Here is a 17776-nt window from a genome sequence, read left to right as displayed (position 1 = left end):
AGCCAAGCTCCCCTGAGCCTGTCCTTGTGCCATACTCACACAGGTACTCATTGATGGTCCTCTGCTGCATTTGCAGCCACTGCAGCATTGTTCACTTTAAGGTCAACACAGAGGACAAGGGGGCACTCTTTACGTCTAAAGGAAAACAGATTTAGTCTCCAAATAAGGAAAGGTTTCTTCACAGTAAGAGCTGTGAAAATGTGGAATAGACTCCCTCCAGAGGTGGTTCTGGCTAGCTCACTAGATTGCTTTAAAAAAGGCCTGGATTCTTTCCTAGGTGTACATATTATAAATGGGTATTAAACATTTTTTTAGGTAAAGTTGATCCAGGGAATATCCGATTGCCTCTTGGGGGATCAGGAAGGAATTTTTTTCCCCTGCTTTAGCAAATTGGATCATACTTTGCTGGGGTTTATTTTCACCTTCCTCTGGATCAACAATGGGTATAGGATTGTGTATATGGGATTGTATGGTTGGGTTTTCAATACTGTTTTTTGTTTTTTTTTTGGTTGAACCCGATGGACTTGTGTCATTTTTCAACCTGACTAACTATGTAACTATGTAGCATTGCCAATGTTGAGTTCCATCTGGTGGGCATGTCACAAATGAGGCGGTTGGTGGGAAGGTTGAATTCCCGTTGAATGTCAGCCAGCCGAGCACTGGCATTGTAGGACCGACGGAAATAGCCACAGACTTTTCTGGCCTGCCTCAGAAAATCTTGTAAACCCGGGTACCTGTTCAAGAAACGCTGCACCACCAAATTCAGGACATGTGCCAAGCATGGAACATGTGTCAAGTGTCCCTGTCGGAGGGCAGAGAGAAGGTTGGTGCCATTGGCGCATACAACCATTCCTGGCTCAAGCTGCCGTGGCGTCAACCACCTCTGAGCCTGCCCCTGCAGAGCTGACAGAATCTCTGGCCAGGTGTGGCTCCTGTCCCCTAGACAGACCAACTGAAGCACTGCATGACATCTTTTAGCCTGACTGCGTGCGTAGCCCCTTGAATGCTTAGGGAGCACTGCTGGTTCACAGGACAATTCAGCAGAAGAGGCCATAGAGGAAGAAGAAGAGGGGGTGGAGCAGACAGATGTGGCAGAATCACCACCAAAGTTTTGGAGTCATGGGGGCAGAACAAGCTCCAGCACTGAACCCTGTCCTGCATCCTTCCCAGCTGCCAGCAGAGTTACCCAGTGTGCTGTGAAGGAAATCTAATGTCCCTGACCATGCCTGCTGAACCACAAGTCAGCAGTAATGTGAACCTTCCTGCTAACCGCTCTGTCCAACAAGGCCACAACATTGCCTTCCACATGATGGTACAGAGTTGGAATGGCCTTACGTGAAAAGAAATTTAATTTGAAACCTTCCACTGGGGTACAGCACATTCCGCAAATTCACGAAAGGGGGCAGAATCTACCAGATGAAAAGGCAGCATTTGTATTGCTAGCAATTTGCCCAAGCTAGCATTTAGACGCTGAGCATGTGTATGGCTGGGACAGTATTTATTTTTTTTTCTTTTTACGGTTAAGCAACTGGGGTAGCGAAGTTTGCCTGCTGGTCAAATCAACAGGTGGTGTACTGCTAGCAGATTGGGTGGAAGTACCTGTGGCACCCATTGCTATACCATCATCCCTCTCAGTGCAGGTTTTTGAGAGGACTTGACGTATAGTAGGGGTAGAGATTCCAGATGAGCAAGGGGAAGTCTGCATTTTATTAGGATGTGAGTCTTTCAGGTGCTGTTGCCAATGGACTGCATGGCAGGTCGTCATATGTCTTGTCAAGCACCTGGTGTTCTGGCCACGCTTTATCCGCTTCAGACAGAGATTGCAAACAGCAACACTGCAGTCTGCTTCACATGTGTTGAAAAAAGTCCACATCAATGAACTTTTGAAAGTCAACAGGGAGTTAGCAGCGCCCTGCACCTGTGGAGCTCTGTGGCGTGATGCAACAGGGTGGCTGTCTTTAAGCCGGCCCCTTGAGTACATCCTGCCTCGTTGGAGTTGTTCTGCCTCCTCCTTCCCCTCACTTTCTTCCTCTATTCTCTCAGGTACCCGAGTATGGTCACTGACCTCATCATCCCCTCCCTCCTTGTCACTGGAGCAAACTTGTCAGTATGTTGCAGCTTTTGGAACATGACTGCTAGTTTCTTGTCCGTCATTGTCACCCCCCTCTCTCCAGGCTCACGTTATTCCGTTCCTCAACCTGGGAACCAAAACATCAGAGTATTAAAATTGCTGCGCATCCTCCAGCATCATGTAACTGACACTATGATCTAATAATTCAGGTAATTCCTCCATGCATGGTGGTGAGGCTACGGAGGGGGTAGCTGTGGACAAGGAGCCCGTGGAATGGGCCACTTTGGCAACTGCGGTGGAAGGTAAACTAGTCTGAGCCTGGGTGACAGATGATGAGGAGGATGAGGATGGCCTAGTTATCAACTCCACCAACTGTTCTGCATGTTGTGCCTCAATAACACGACCAGCACCGGAAAAAAGGACAAGCGTGCCCCGCCTGCAAAGGATGCACCATGTCCACGACCACCACTTTTCACTGTGGACACAGAGGCTGCTTGCCCTCTTTTAGTGGCCTGTGAGCGTCTGCCTCTCCTTGTTGGCCTTTCGGACATAATGGGGATTTTTGGAGGGGTTTTTATAACTTTTTATTACAGAATGTGGGAAGGGAATATGGTGCTTGGGTGCAATACTTTTGCACTTAGTGCACTATAAACCATTTTATTATATATTTTTTTTAATAAAGAAAAACATAATAAGGCAAAAAAAAGAAAACCACTGCTGATGCAGAAGGAATAGCACCTACGACGCAAAAGGTTGTACAGCAATTATGCCCTAAAAAAAATTACTGATGCTGCGCCAAAAAAAATCACTGCTGACGCACAAGTAATAGCACCTGAGACACAAAAGGATGGACAGCAATTATACCTTAAATAGAATTACTGCTGCTGCGTCACAAAAAAAAAAAAAATCACTGCTGACACACAAGTAATAGCACCTGCGACATAAAAGGGGGAACAGCAATTATACCTTAAATAGAATTACTGCTGCTGCGCCACAAAAAAAAAAACTGACACAGAATTTACAGAACTCATAGCACCTGCGACACAGAAGGGGGAAGTACTAATATTGCAGCAACAGAACCTGATGCTGCAAAAAAAAAAAAAAAAATTGAAAAGGAAAAAAAAATGGGATCAGTGGGGTGACACAGACAAGTTGTGTATACCAACACTTTAGTGGCCCCCACTACACAAAAAGCACAGCACTACATTGACTGCACTACATTGTGTTATACAAAAATTGGCCCTACACTACACTACACTGCACTGCAGTACAGTACAATGTGTATAAAAAAATTAGCACAGCACTACACTAGGGTGACCAGGGAAATCGGGGACGTCTGGACTGAACACCAGACCGTATTTGTCCCCGCTTTTCAAGGCCGATCCTAACCTGGGCGGCAGTTTCCTGGGGGGCGGGGGCTGTCAGTCTCAGAGTGTGAGAGGTGTCAGTTCCAGCTCTGTGCACTGTGTGCTGCTTGTGGAATGTAATGCCGTAGCCGCCACTCCTCCTCTACATTTGTCAGCGCAATACCACCCAGGGGGGTTGTGACTTGACCGCCCCCTCCTCCTAGCATCCCGCCCCTCTCCTCCTATGTCTGCTTCATCCTCCCATCTCTCTTGGTGCAGCAGCAGTAGATAGGCGAGAGAACAGAGCACAGTGTTCCTCCCTCCCCCTCCCTCCTGGATGATGTACTGCAAGGAATTATGGACAATGTAGTCCAGAGGGGCCGGATTGCCTTTAATGAATTGAGCTACAGACTGAGTGTAATGGCCACATGCCAGGAGGAGAGAGTTTCTGATTCAAAAATTAGCAAAAAGGTAATTTTTCTCTACTGATGGGCACTGATAGGCTGCAATGATGGGCATTGATGAGGTGGCACTGATGGGAACCGATAGGCTGCACTGATGAGGCCGCAATGATAGGTTGCACTGATGGGCACAAATGAGGTGGCACTGATGGGCACTGATGAGGCTGCACTGATAGGCGGCACTGATGGGAGACTGACAGGTGGCAATAATGGGCACTGATAGGCAGCACTGATGAGGAGGCACTAATTGACATATATCATTTGAGGAAAATATGCTTATAAAATAATTTACCATTTGCCAATAATATATAAAAAAAAAAATGTCCCCGGATTTCATTTTGAAAATCTGTTCACCTTACAATACACTGACGGCCCTACACACAAGAATCAGCACAGTACTACACTTAACTGACTGCAGTACACTGCACTGACTGACTGAACTAAGTATAAAAGTACAATTCACAAACTGCCTGCCTAATCTCCACTCCTAATCTTCACTAACACACTACACACAGCTGCTGTGTAAGCAGCCTTTTATAGTGTTTGTTCACTTGCTTGAAGGTGGATGCTGCAATACATGGTCTCATACGAACCTACATTACTGCCAAGATCTCCCAGTGTTTTGTGGGTTCCAGCTGTCCCCACTCAGCTTTCTGCTGACGGGCACACATGAGCAGGAACGTGCCTACATGATACGTCTTCATCCAATTCTTCCATTTTCCTGATTAAGGCACCCCAATGCAGGGATGAGAGCAATCCAGTTTCTTGTTTTTATTGTTATGGGCAAGCTCACAATCTAAAGTGTCATTCGGCAGATACTACCGCTATACAAAGGTAGCCCCTGAAGAAGGAATTCTGAGTTGTGTCTCTGAAACGCGTCGGGCATTTACCTTCAACACAGCGACCGCTATACAAAGGTAGCCCCTGAAGAAGGAATTCTGAGTTGTGTCTCTGAAACGCGTCGGGCATTTACCTTCAACACAGCGGTATCTGTTTTTTACCCCATGACACCATGATTTGTATACAGCTTGCTACTTGTTTTTAATATACAACTTTTTGTATTTATGTCTTTCAATAAATTTATCTAATTGTATATAGTGTTTCAAGTTATATATATATTCAGTGCCTTTAAAGTCCCACCCCCAGGGGAAAAATCTTCTTTCGAATTTCTGATCACGGGATGTGGCACACTCTGGGGTGATTTCACACGGGCATACTATATGCCTTTTATAGTGTGGAGCGTGGACTAAGCCCCTGAGCCATGATTGGCTAAAGGCATCCTGCCTTTGGCCAATCATGGCTCTGACAGGACATTGTGCTGTGATTGGCCAAAGCATACAGGTCAGGTGCATGCTTTGGCCAATCACAAGCACTTAATGCACTGCAATTGCGCAGTGCATTATGGGGCGCTCATCGGCGCACAAACTTCCCACCGAGCGCCACATTTGTTTGTGTGTTCGGCAAACACACGAACACCCAATGTTCGAGTCGAAATTGCGTTCAACTCATACATTCAACCCATCCCTACTAACCACCAATTTAAAGGGTCATTTCTACATTGACGTCTAATGTTAGAGGTCCCCGCAATTTTTACTGTCTGCCTTTCTTTTTTGTTGTTACAATTTTTTTGAAGAATATTGAGGAAAATATATATGTGGGGCATTTGTAACAAAATTAGCAACCCTCATTGTCAAATATGATAGATACACCAGATTACTTATTCTTTTATTTAAAACCTTCTTCTACCTATTGATCACATTAATTTTACCATGAGCTGTAAGTATATTCAGTTATGGTAAGGGTTCCCCTGAGAACCTGAAAATTATTTTGAGGGTTCCTTAGGGTTAAAAAGATTGAAAAAGGCTGCAGTAGGCACAAAATATGCAAGTTAACCCAATTTCGATGATGATTGTATAAAAAACTTTCATAAGAGCAAAATTGAAATGTGCTCGATTGCACACAGACAGATTCACATTGCAGATAGATAGATATTACATATGGAGAAGAAAGCATTGTGAGAAGACGATTTCACATTCTGTCAGAATATAAAATATGATTTTTTTTTTTATCAATTTTTAGAAGATCTATATGGAACTACTGGGACTCCATCAGCCTCCAGTTCTCCATCTGATTCAGGTATGTTGCATTTGGTAAAGTCTTAACCTATGGAAAGGTAAAACGTTTTTCTTGGACAAAGCAGTGAAGGGTTTGACCCTCTTCCAAGTTTTTGTTGCTGTCTGTTGTCATTGGTTCACCCCTTTATTTTTCCTAATGACCATTGTCACTGAGAAAAAGAGGGGAAATCCAAAATGTTATAGTTGTCACCAGAATAAGAGGAAAGGGTAAATCTTCCAAAGTGACACCTATCTAAAAGGGATATTCCCTTCACTTTGTAAGATGGTAGCTACAATCTAGTAAACTTTGCACCAATGGTCTCCAAACTGCGGCGCAGGGGGTAGATGCGGCCCTTTGCTTGCTTTTATCTGGCCCTTGGGGCACTATTCTTTCCACTGACACCAATGATGGGATGGGGCACTATTCCTACCACTGACACCAATGATGGGGCACTATTCCTCCCACTGATACCAATGATGGGGCATTATTCCTTCCACTGACACCAATGATGGACACTATTCCTCCCACTGATACCAATGATGGGGCATTATTCCTTCCACCGATACCAATGATGAGGCACTATTCCTTCCACTGACACCAATAATGGGGCACTATTCCTTCCACTGATACCAATGATGGGGCACTATTCCTCCCACTGACACCAATAATGGGGCACTATTCCTTCCACTGACACCAATGATGGGGCACTATTCCTTCCACTGACACCAATGATGGGGCACTATTCCTTCCACTGATACCAATGATGGGGCACTATTCCTCCCACTGACACCAATGATGGGGCACTATTCCTTCCACTGACACCAATGATGGGGCACTATTCCTCCCACTGACACCAATGATGGGGCACTATTCCTTCCACTGACACCAATGATGGGGCACTATTCCTTCCACTGACACCAATGATGGGGCACTATTCCTTCCACTGATACCAATGATGGGGCACTATTCCTTCCACTGACACCAATGATGGAGCACTATTCCTTCCACTGATACCAATGATGGGGCACTATTCCTTCCACTGACACCAATAATGGGGCACTATTCCTTCCACTGACACCAATGATGGGGCACTATTCCTTCCACTGACACCAATGATGGGGCACTATTCCTTCCACTGATACCAATGATGGGGCACTATTCCTCCCACTGACACCAATGATGGGGCACTATTCCTTCCACTGACACCAATGATGGGGCACTATTCCTTCCACTGACACCAATGATGGGGCATTATTCCTTCCACTGACACCAATGATGGACACTATTCCTCCCACTGATACCAATGATGGGGCATTATTCCTTCCACTGATACCAATAATGGGGCATTATTCCTTCCACTGATACCAATGATGAGGCACTATTCCTCCCACTGACACAAATGATGAGGGCACTATTCCTTCCACTGACACCAATGATGGGGCACTATTCCTCCCAATGACACCAATGATGGGGCACTATCCCTCCCAATGACACAAATGATGGGGCACTATTCCTTCCACTGATACCAATGATGGGGCACTATTCTTTCCACTGACACCAATGATGGGGCACTATTCTTTCCACTGACACCAATGATGGGGCACTATTCCTTCCACTGACACCAATGATGGGGCACTATTCCTCCCACTGACACCAATGATGGGGCACTATTCCTTCCACTGACACCAATGATGGGACACTATTCCTTCCACTGATACCAAAGAGGGCACACTGTTTACTTCCAGTGACCCCAGGGCACAGGCCAGCCCCCCTAAAGCCCGAAGGACTGTAAACTGGCCCTTTGTTTAGAAAGTTTGCAGACACCTGCTTTACACGATAGATAGATATGATATATAGAGAAGAAAACATTGTGTGCAGACATTTCACAATTCTGTCTAATTAAAATTATGTATATTTTTAATCAATTTTAGAAGATCCAAAAGCAATGAACAACACTCCTTCAACTAGCAGATTTCCATCTGAGTCAGGTAAGTTTCATTTAGTAAAGTCTTAAAGTGTATATAAGGCAAAACATTTCTCCTGGACAGAGTAGTGAAGAGTTGTGAAGATGTTACTGCTGTCTATGTCCCCACTGGGTACATTCACCTCTCTATTTTTCTTGGTGAGCATTGTCACTAAGAAAACAAAAAAGTGAAGGGAAATCCAAGATTTCCCACCAGAACAAGAGGGTAAATCTTCCAACGTGATGTCTCTCTAAAAAGAGGTGTTCTATTCACTTTAGGGGATTTCCTTCCAGTAAGCTGACATGGGTTTTAACACTTCTGCAAACTTAAGCCGACCATAGACAGATCGAAGTTTGGCCCGGAACTGGCAGAATTTTGATCCATCTGTGGTCAGACTGGTTGTACTGATGTCAATCTATCAATCAACTTCAGTACAACCAGCCTGTTTTTTTTTTTTTTATATATGATTACTGCAAGTGGCTGTCAGAATACAATAGTGGGTGTGAGTGGTTCCTCCCATTAACACTCACTGTGTTGATGGGGGAGTTAAACAATTTTCTTTTCTTCAACTCATGATCGAAGGAAAGAAAATTGTATGATCTATGGCCAGCCTTTTTTTCTGTACACCAGGGGTCTCCAAACTTTTGAAACAAAGCCCCAGTTTACTGCCCTTCAAACTTACGGGGGGGGGGGGGGGGGGCTGGACTAGGGCCAGTGGGAGTAAAAAATGCCCTAACATCAGTGGAAGTAAACAATGCCATAGGCTTGGTGTCAGTAGAAAAAATGGTATCATTGAGTATCAGTGGGAGTAATAGTGCCCCATAATTAGTGAGAATTCGTTTCCCATCTCTGGTGTCAGTGGTAGGAATAGGGCCCCAACTTTGGTATCCGTGAAAGGAATAATGCCCAAAGGGCATATTATTGCCACCAATTCAGTTAATATATAGAGTAAAAAATTACAGTCAGCATTTAACACTAACAGTGTTTGGGTTGCATTGACCACATGCAGAGAACTGACCTAACAATATACAGTAGATATTTCACTTGCACACACATGCAAAACTCATGTTTCGATTCATGTTGAATCTATAGTCCTCTACTATAAGCAGTAGAACAGACAAAGAATCAAAACACTTAAAGGAATCTATTAACTGATACTTTTGTTACCCACACTTTTCTATCTTCACATTCGGCTAATTCAGAGGTCTCCAAACTGTGGCCTGCGTGCACTATTTTCATTCACTGATATCAACAATGGAGAACAGGCCTCGCCATGGTGGACCAAAGAAGTTGAGTGCACATGCTCAGCGTCATATCCAGAGATTGTCTTTGGGAAATAGATGTATGAGTGCTGCCAGCATTGCTGCAGAGGTTGAGGGGGTGGGGGGGGGGGGTCAGCCTGTCAGTGCTCAGACCATACGCCGCACACTGCATCAAATTGGTCTGCATGGCTGTGGTCCCAGAAGGAAGCCTCTTCTAAAGTTTATGGTAATAAAGATATAATACTGCGCTAAATAAACAAACCCTATATCAACAGAAAAAAGCAGCTTGCACCAATCCTGAAATGTGGATATAAATCAGCTTAAAAAATAACATGCAGCGCTTTTGATATTAAAATCCACAAAAAATCAATTGGGGAGTAAAAGTTCATAAGAAGTCCACACACATATGAATGAATGGGGAATCCCGGGAACAGACAGAGTAAAAGTAGTAAGATATGAATCCAGAAGCCACCACCAGCAAACACCAGGTGTCCAAGCCTCCTACCGGATCCGACAGATCCCCATTACAGAGATCAGTCAAGCGTGCCCAATAAACAATCACTCATGTGGAGCCGATCCCAGATCCAAAAATCTTCCAAGTCAGGCAGCCCAGTCTCAGTGAATGACAGACCTCAGATCAGAGATATAAAGGGAGACTCCTCATGGTATTGTACATCAGACTAAGGTTTTATTGAAAGTAAAATTGGCCACTTACACATTATCCAGTAAAACACAGCATGGAACGATATGTATGCAGATCAGCAGCTCTGGACCCCAAAAAGATGGCCGTCGGATCCTCCTCAGCAACAAGCACCATGCCAGCCAAGCTCCGCCTACATGTTTCGTTTTACACAAACGTCATCAGGGGGGCATGGCCGCCGACGCCAATCACATTCTTATATACCAGAGGAGGGAGGGGTGCACAATCACAAACAGGAACAGGAAGCGGAGCGTGCTGCATTCCAGCAGACAGGAAGTGTACGCCCACACACCAGGGACACCCCCAACTATCGCCCGCAAATCCAAATAATATAGAATTGATAACAAACCCATAAATAATCCTTGCCAAACTTAGATACAAATGTAAAAACATATCAAGGATCAAAATATGTGCAGGGGAATTAAGCATTACATGGATGCCGATCCATGGATCTGGCGGCCATCTTTTTGGAGTCCAGAGCTGCTGATCTGCATACATATCGTTCCATGCTGTGTTTTACTGGATAATGTGTAAGTGGCCAATTTTACTTTCAATAAAACCTTAGTCTGATGTACAATACCATGAGGAGTCTCCCTTTATATCTCTGATCTGAGGTCTGTCATTCACTGAGACTGGGCTGCCTGACTTGGAAGATTTTTGGATCTGGGATCGGCTCCACATGAGTGATTGTTTATTGGGCACGCTTGACTGATCTCTGTAATGGGGATCTGTCGGATCCGGTAGGAGGCTTGGACACCTGGTGGTGGCTTCTGGATTCATATCTTACTACTTTTACTCTGTCTGTTCCTGGGATTCCCCATTCATTCATATGTGTGTGGACTTCTTATGAACTTTTACTCCCCAATTGATTTTTTTGTGGATTTTAATATCAAAAGCGCTGCCTGTTATTTTAAGGTTCTAAAGATTATGCACAAGAAAGCAAACAGTTTGCTGAAGACAATGGAGTAAAGGCTGAGGGTACTGATTTTGAGATTACCCAGCCATTTTGCACCTGTTCGTTATTTGGTGTTGATATACACTATTAGCGCTGCTAGTGTGAATTTCTGTACTTATAATTAATCCTATTAAGTTAATTTCTTTGCACCTGTTTTCAACTGTTTGACTAAATAGTAAAACATGGTATTCTCAACTTTATATAAATAACTTTATGTAAGTATATAAAAGAGTTCCGCTTTACTAAGATTTTTTTCTAATAAATTGGAGGATTTTTTACCTGTGATTTGCATTCTCATTGGGGAGATTTCTTCCAAATTCATGTCCTGGTGGAACTTGGAAGGAGTCACTTTTTCCGTAAAGAGGGGAAGGATTAGATCCTCAGTGTTTTTCTCCCTCTCTTCATTTCTGCTGGCATCAGTTCCCTCCAGACAACAGTAAAATTCTAGCAAAGGTTCTAACTCTTCCCTATTCCCTGCAGAACTACTGTAGTGGGAATCTAGTGCTTTGTGACCTGGTAATGTTGTAGTCAGAGTTGTATAAAGTACTCGAAAACCCATACTTGAGTAAAAGTACAAGTGCTCGATCAAAAAGTGACTTGAGTAGAAGTACTAAAGTATTCAACAGTTTTTGTACTTAAGTATTGCAAGTAGTTTTTTAAATTTTGCTACTCAAGTACTGAAAGTAAAAGTACCAGTACTGTGTTGTGTAGTTATTAAAGAAAGAAGTCAAAAGTTTGAACATCATATTTTTTATTATTTCAAATGCAGCTTTTATTTATACATACAGTAGCATTTATTTTCGTATGCGCTGATAATACACATGTTTTGAGCTTCATGATACCTGCCATCTACTGTTCTGGCAGTGGTAATTTTTATAATAGTAACGAGTAACTATGCAGCACAAAAAAAAAATATCGGAGTAGAAGTATTGAAATCATTGAAAAAATGTAGTGAAGTAAAAGTGGAATTAGGAGAAAGAAATTCTACTCTAGGAAAGTACAGATACCACCTTTCCGTACTTAAGTACAGTAGTGAAGTAGTTAGTTACTATACATCTCTGGTTGTAGTGCTACCCCCATAGGGGCCACTGGTGTATGTGGCGGTCGTCTCCCATCCTGCACAGCCAGGCACACAAATTTCCACTCACTGCAGAGACAAGGAGCAATCCTTGCAGCTTTTTTGTTTGTTTTGTTTTTTTTTTTTATTAGGGGAATTGAACTTGGATAGGGAAGACAACAGTAAAAACCTAACAAAGATTCTAATCCTTCCCCCTTCTATCAAGAACAGTACAGTAATAGAATCTAGTTCTTTGTGACCTCTTAATGTCTTGCACCTACATCTATCAATGTATACTCAAGTTTTAGTAATGTAATCTGTGTACACATTTTTTTTTCTAGGAAAAGCAAAGACTTTTCTACAAAAAAACTTTGAAAACCTCTGTAAAAGATTGGGACTTCTTGAGCCTATATTGCTTTCTCTTAATGAAAAAAGAATTATTACGGAGCATGAGGAGCAGTCAATTAGAAGTCACAGCCTGGGAATACAACAACGCAGAGTTTTGCTAAATATGGTCACATCAAAGGGAGCAGAGGAAGAATTCTACAAAACTCTGAAGGAAAATGACCCCCCCCTTGTTCAGTCCTTGGAAAAACCAACTTGAAAAGACTAAAAAAAAATGGTTGTTATAAAGATATATCTGAAAAAAAGCTGAGTTCACCAAGCTATTACAATTATTTCCCAAAAGCATGATTATTTACAGCAGTGAGAGCCACCAAGAGCTGGAAAGAACAGTGATTACATCAAGCAATGCATGCAATGTAGCTTGGTGAATGGAGACTAATGTGAAAAAATAACAAGGTGTTTATTACTGCTAACTCAGGGACAAATCTTATACTGTAGATCTCTCCAGATAATTCCACCCACTGCACTAATTGGGGTGGACCTCTATTCCTAGGAACGTTTCCATAAAAAGGCAAACTTCATGGAACCCAGCAGACTGCACTTTGACCTTGACCCACTGGAGTCGTCCCGGAAGATTGGAAATTGGCAAATGTCGTGCCCATTCACAAGAAAGGTAGTAGGGAGGAATCGAGCAACTATAGACCAGTGAGTCTGACATCAATAGTAGGCAAATTAATGGAAACCCTATTAAAGGATAGGATTGTGGAACATCTTAAATCCCATGGATTGCAAGATGAAAAACAACATGGGTTTACTTCAGGGAGATCATGTCAAACAAATCTTATAGATTTTTTTTGACTGGGTGACTAAAATAATAGACGGTGGAGGTGCAGTAGACATTGCATATCTAGATTTTAGTAAGGCTTTTGACACTGTCCCACATAGAAGACTTATCAATAAACTGCAATCATTGAGCATGGACTCCCATATTGTTGAGTGGATTAGGCAGTGGCTGAGTGACAGACAACAGAGGGTTGTAGTCAATGGAGAACATTCAGAACAAGGTCATGTTACCAGTGGGGTACCTCAGGGATCTGTACTGGGACCAATTTTGTTTAATATCTTCATAAGTGATATTGCAAAAGGCCTCGATGGTAAGGTTTGTCTTTTTTTGCTGATGACACAAAGATATGTAACAGGGTTGATGTTCCTGGAGGGAAACGCCAAATGGAAAAGGATTTAGGAAAACTAGAAGAATGGTCAGAACTGAAATTTAATGTGGATAAGTGCAAGATAATGCACCTGGGGCGTAAAAACCCAAGGGCAGAATATAGAATATTTGACACAGTCCTGACCTCAGTATCTGAGGAAAGGGATTTAGGAGTAATTATTTCAGAAGACTTAAAGGTGGGAAGACAATGTAATAGAGCAGCACGAAATGCCAGCAGAATGCTTGGATGTATAGGGAGAGGTATAAGCAGTAGAAAGAGAGAAGTGCTTATGCCGCTGTACAGAACACTGGTGAGACCTCACTTGGAGTATTGTGCGCAGTACTGGAGGCCATATCTCCAGAAGGATATAGATACTCTAGAGAGAGTTCAGAGAAGAGCTACTAAACTAGTACATGGATTGCAGGAAAAAACTTACCAGGAAAGGTTAAAGGACCTTAACATGTATAGCTTGGAAGAAAGAAGAGACAGGGGATATGATAGAAACTTTTAAATACATAAAGGGAATCAACTCGGTAAAGGAGGAGAGCATATTTAAAAGAAGAAAAACTACCACAAGAGGACACAGTTTTAAATTAGAGGGGCAAAGGTTTAAAAGTAATATGAGGAAGTATTACTTTACTGAGAGAGTAGTGGATGCATGGAATAACCTTCCTGCAGAAGTGGTAGCTGCAAATACAGTGAAGGAGTTTAAGCATGCATGGGATAGGCATAAGGCTATCCTTCATATAAGATAGGGCCAGGGACTATTCATAGGATTTAGATATATTGGGCAGACTAGATGGGCCAAATGGTTCTTATCTGCCGACACATTCTATGTTTCTATGGTGTCTTAAAGGCCCACTGTATCAAAAAATATTGCATTCTGATGACTATGTGATACTGTAGTAATGGGCAAAGTACACGCTATGCATTTTTATATTAAGAAAAATAGTTTTTCAATTATGCATTTATCCAATAAACAACAAGTGGTCATTGACCTCTGTAGCTGCAATCACTGTTGAGAAATTCAACTTGAAAGTTTATAAAAGATCCAATGAAGTTGTTTTAGAGATGACAAGGTCAGAAGGCTGCCAAGCCTTGGCAATCACGGTTGTCCTTGTATTTAACATTGTAAAGCGCTGCGCAAACTGTTGGTGTGATATAAATTCTATATAATAATAATTATTACAGGTATTTATATTATTGGTCAATATTTTCGGACATTAATCACTTAAGTCCTGGAGGATTTGGCTGCTCAAAGACCAGGGCCTATTTTGCGATTCGGCACTGCGAGACTTTAACGGACAATTGCACGGTCGTGCGACACTGTACCCAAATGAAATTGACGTCCTTTTTTTCCCACAAACATAGCTTTCTTTTGGTGGTATTTGATCACCTGTGCGATTTTTACTTTTTGCTATAAACAAAAAAAGCGACAATTTTGAAAAAATAACAATATTTTTCACATTTTTTTATATGAAATTCCCCCCCCCCCCCAAAAAAAAAAGTAAAAATCAAAATTTTATACTGAACCCACAAACCACGCTGACCGTAGCTGTCATCCGATACAATACTTAACATGTTGATCCCTATTTCGGTTATATGTCTTATGAGTGCTATGTATACATGTGAGAGGATTCCTTGCTTATTCTGTTATTGAGACTTATGGGCCATACACACTATAAGATTTTCTGAAGACTTTTTCCTTTAGATTTACCAAAACCATATAATATGAGGTCAAACCTAAACACTTTCAATTTGTATGCAATCTGGCAGGCCCTTGCACTACATAGAAAAGATAAATCTGAAGGAAAAAGTCTTCAGAAAATCTTATAGTGTGTATGGCCCATTAGTCTCTTGCACTTTATAGTGTTCATGTTTGCTGATTTTTTTAAATGTTTCGATGCACTTTGTATCTTTTCTATGTTTTAATAAAGAATTTGCAAAAAAAAAATCAAAATTTTTTTTAACATTTTAGGCCAATTTGTTTTCTGCTACATATTTTTGGTAAAAAAAAAAAAAAATCGCAATAAGCGTATTTTGATTGGTTTGCACAAAAGTTATTGCATTTTCTAACTACGGGAATGATTTATGTCATTTTTATTGTTTTTTTTTTAACTAGTAATGGCAGAGATCTGCGATTTTTTTTTTTTTTTTGATTTTTTTTTGCGGGACTGTGACATTGCGGTGGACAGATCGGACCCTTGACTGACATTTTTGACACTTTTGGGGGTACCAGTGACATTACTACAGTAATCAGTGCTATACATATGCACTGTTACTGTAAAAATGACACTGGCAGGGAAGGGGTTAACTTTATTGGTGATCAGTGGGTTAAATGTATCCCTACGGGCGTGATTCTAACTGTGGGGGGGAGCGTGGCTTGTGATGTACCCACAGAGACATATGATCCTGCATAGCAGGATCCTATAGTCTCTGCAGTTACACCAGGGAGAATGACAGGCGGCTTTGTTTACATCAGGGGTTTGTTTACTAAAGCTAGAGAGGGCAAATTAGTCACAATTCTGCAGAGGAACCAATCAGTTTCCAGGTTTTATTGCTAAAGCTTAATTAAACAAGCTGAAATAATCCCCCCTATGGGCAAAGAAGACATCAATGATATAAAAAGGTCATACAAAATTTTTTACATTTAATAAATCACATTAAAAACATAGAAAACATGCCATGTAGACACAAATACAAAAATTGATTACAAAACAAAAATCATGTAACAAAGAAAATTGTACCACAATAGATATGTATGTGAAATGCATATGAACGCACGTTACACCCCTGATGAAGGGTATGAACCTGAAACGCATTGGGTGCTATGGAGACAAGTGCACTACCATTATCTTAAACCATTAGGATGTGCTATTTCACATACATATCTATTGTGGTACAATTTTCTTTGGTACATGATTTTTGTTTTGTAATCAATTTTTGTATTTGTGTCTACATGGCATGTTTTCTATGTTTTTGGTGATTTAATAAATTATTATTTTTTTTTTTTTACGACATTTATGTCATTGGTGTCTTCTCTGCCCATAAAGTCCCTATTTGTAGGGGGGATTATTTTTGCTTTGAACCTTTTGGGATGTTGGCTATTAGACACCAGACTCTCTAATGGTGAGATATTACTGTAATTAAACAAGCTGAGGTTAGAAGCTGATTGGATTCTCTGCAGAATTGTGACTAACTCTGCCCTCTTTAGCTTAAAGCCTCGTACACACGCAACGATTGTTGGCTGTGAATTTTCGGCCAACGTCCGATCGGCCGATTGTCGGCTTGTTAGTATGATGCTTCCGACAACCGACTGCAACTTTTCGGCCGAACAAAATCTGGTGTGCAGGGTATAAAATTTTTGTTGGCCGTCAACAGAACGGCCGATTGTTCGTCAGTCAGTACAGATTTCGGCAGACAAAAATGTGATGAGCAAGACTGGGCATGCTCAGAGAAGAAAAAACACACGGAAAGTAAACCAGAACATGACATCACTTCTGAAGTTGGTTTTTGTTGGCCGATAAAATTCGTGTGCAGTCTAGGCACATTTCAACCAACACAACAACACTGGACAAAAGACGGCCGATCGGTCGGCCAACAATCGGTGCGTGTGTACGAGGCTTTAGTAAACAAACCCCAAGGTCTCACATTGGATTACTGCACAGATCTGAAAGGCCAGCATCTGTACTTGTGGCCATAGGGACAAGGTGGTGTATAGGCCTAGGACTACCATTTTTTTACGCTAGTACCCAGTTTACATTGCCATCCCTGCTTGTGTTTGCTTCACCAGGCCAGTGAAGGACTTTATAGGAAGATTTAAAGAAGGTAGGCAAGCCTATGGCCATGGGATTCTAAACCTATATTTTTGCTGCTGCCTGCCCTTCATCCTCTGTCCCTCTGCAAAAGTATAAAGGCTGCTCACAGTTCCATGATAAAGTAAGGTTCAGGCCTAGGACTACAGTTTGCAGTGTCAGCCCTACCACCCTACCAACACAAAGAATGCATTACAAAGAAAAACAATTAAAAATGTAAATACAAGTGTAAATATGTAAATTTTTAAATATGAAAATAATAGAATGTTTAAGAAATTTCTTACTTTGTATTTATCTGTCATGAATAAGTCTTCATTATAAATTTTGATATGAAAACAACCATCAGATGTTTGTCTCATTTCACTGATATTGTATGTAGCACTACTCCCATGGGAGCTGCTGATCGTGGGTTCCCCTGGGTTACCCATAGCAACTGTAGAACATTAGGCATATTTCCAAGTGTTTTTACCCCAG

General features: G+C 41.8%; 1 protein-coding gene across 1 annotated transcript in view; it reads left to right on the top strand.

The window, feature by feature from the left end:
* LOC309558520 (NACHT, LRR and PYD domains-containing protein 1b allele 5-like) overlaps window positions 1-12535 on the top strand; it is a gene marked incomplete at both ends in the record, with an annotated part of 37315 nt that extends 24780 nt beyond the window's left edge. Inside the window, 3 exons of the mRNA XM_082261600.1 lie at window positions 5958-6014; window positions 7925-7981; window positions 12273-12535. Of these exons, the coding sequence (XP_082117726.1) occupies window positions 5958-6014; window positions 7925-7981; window positions 12273-12535 (377 nt within the window). The remainder of the gene's footprint in view (window positions 1-5957; window positions 6015-7924; window positions 7982-12272) is intronic.
* Window positions 12536-17776: the final 5241 nt, after the last annotated feature.

The sequence above is a fragment of the Pelophylax lessonae genome (assembly GCF_965119305.1).
Source record: "Pelophylax lessonae genome assembly, chromosome: 6".
NCBI classification, from domain to species: Eukaryota; Metazoa; Chordata; class Amphibia; order Anura; family Ranidae; genus Pelophylax; species Pelophylax lessonae.
The sequence above is the reverse complement of the archived record's forward strand: the minus strand, read 5'-3'. Positions and strand labels throughout refer to the sequence as shown.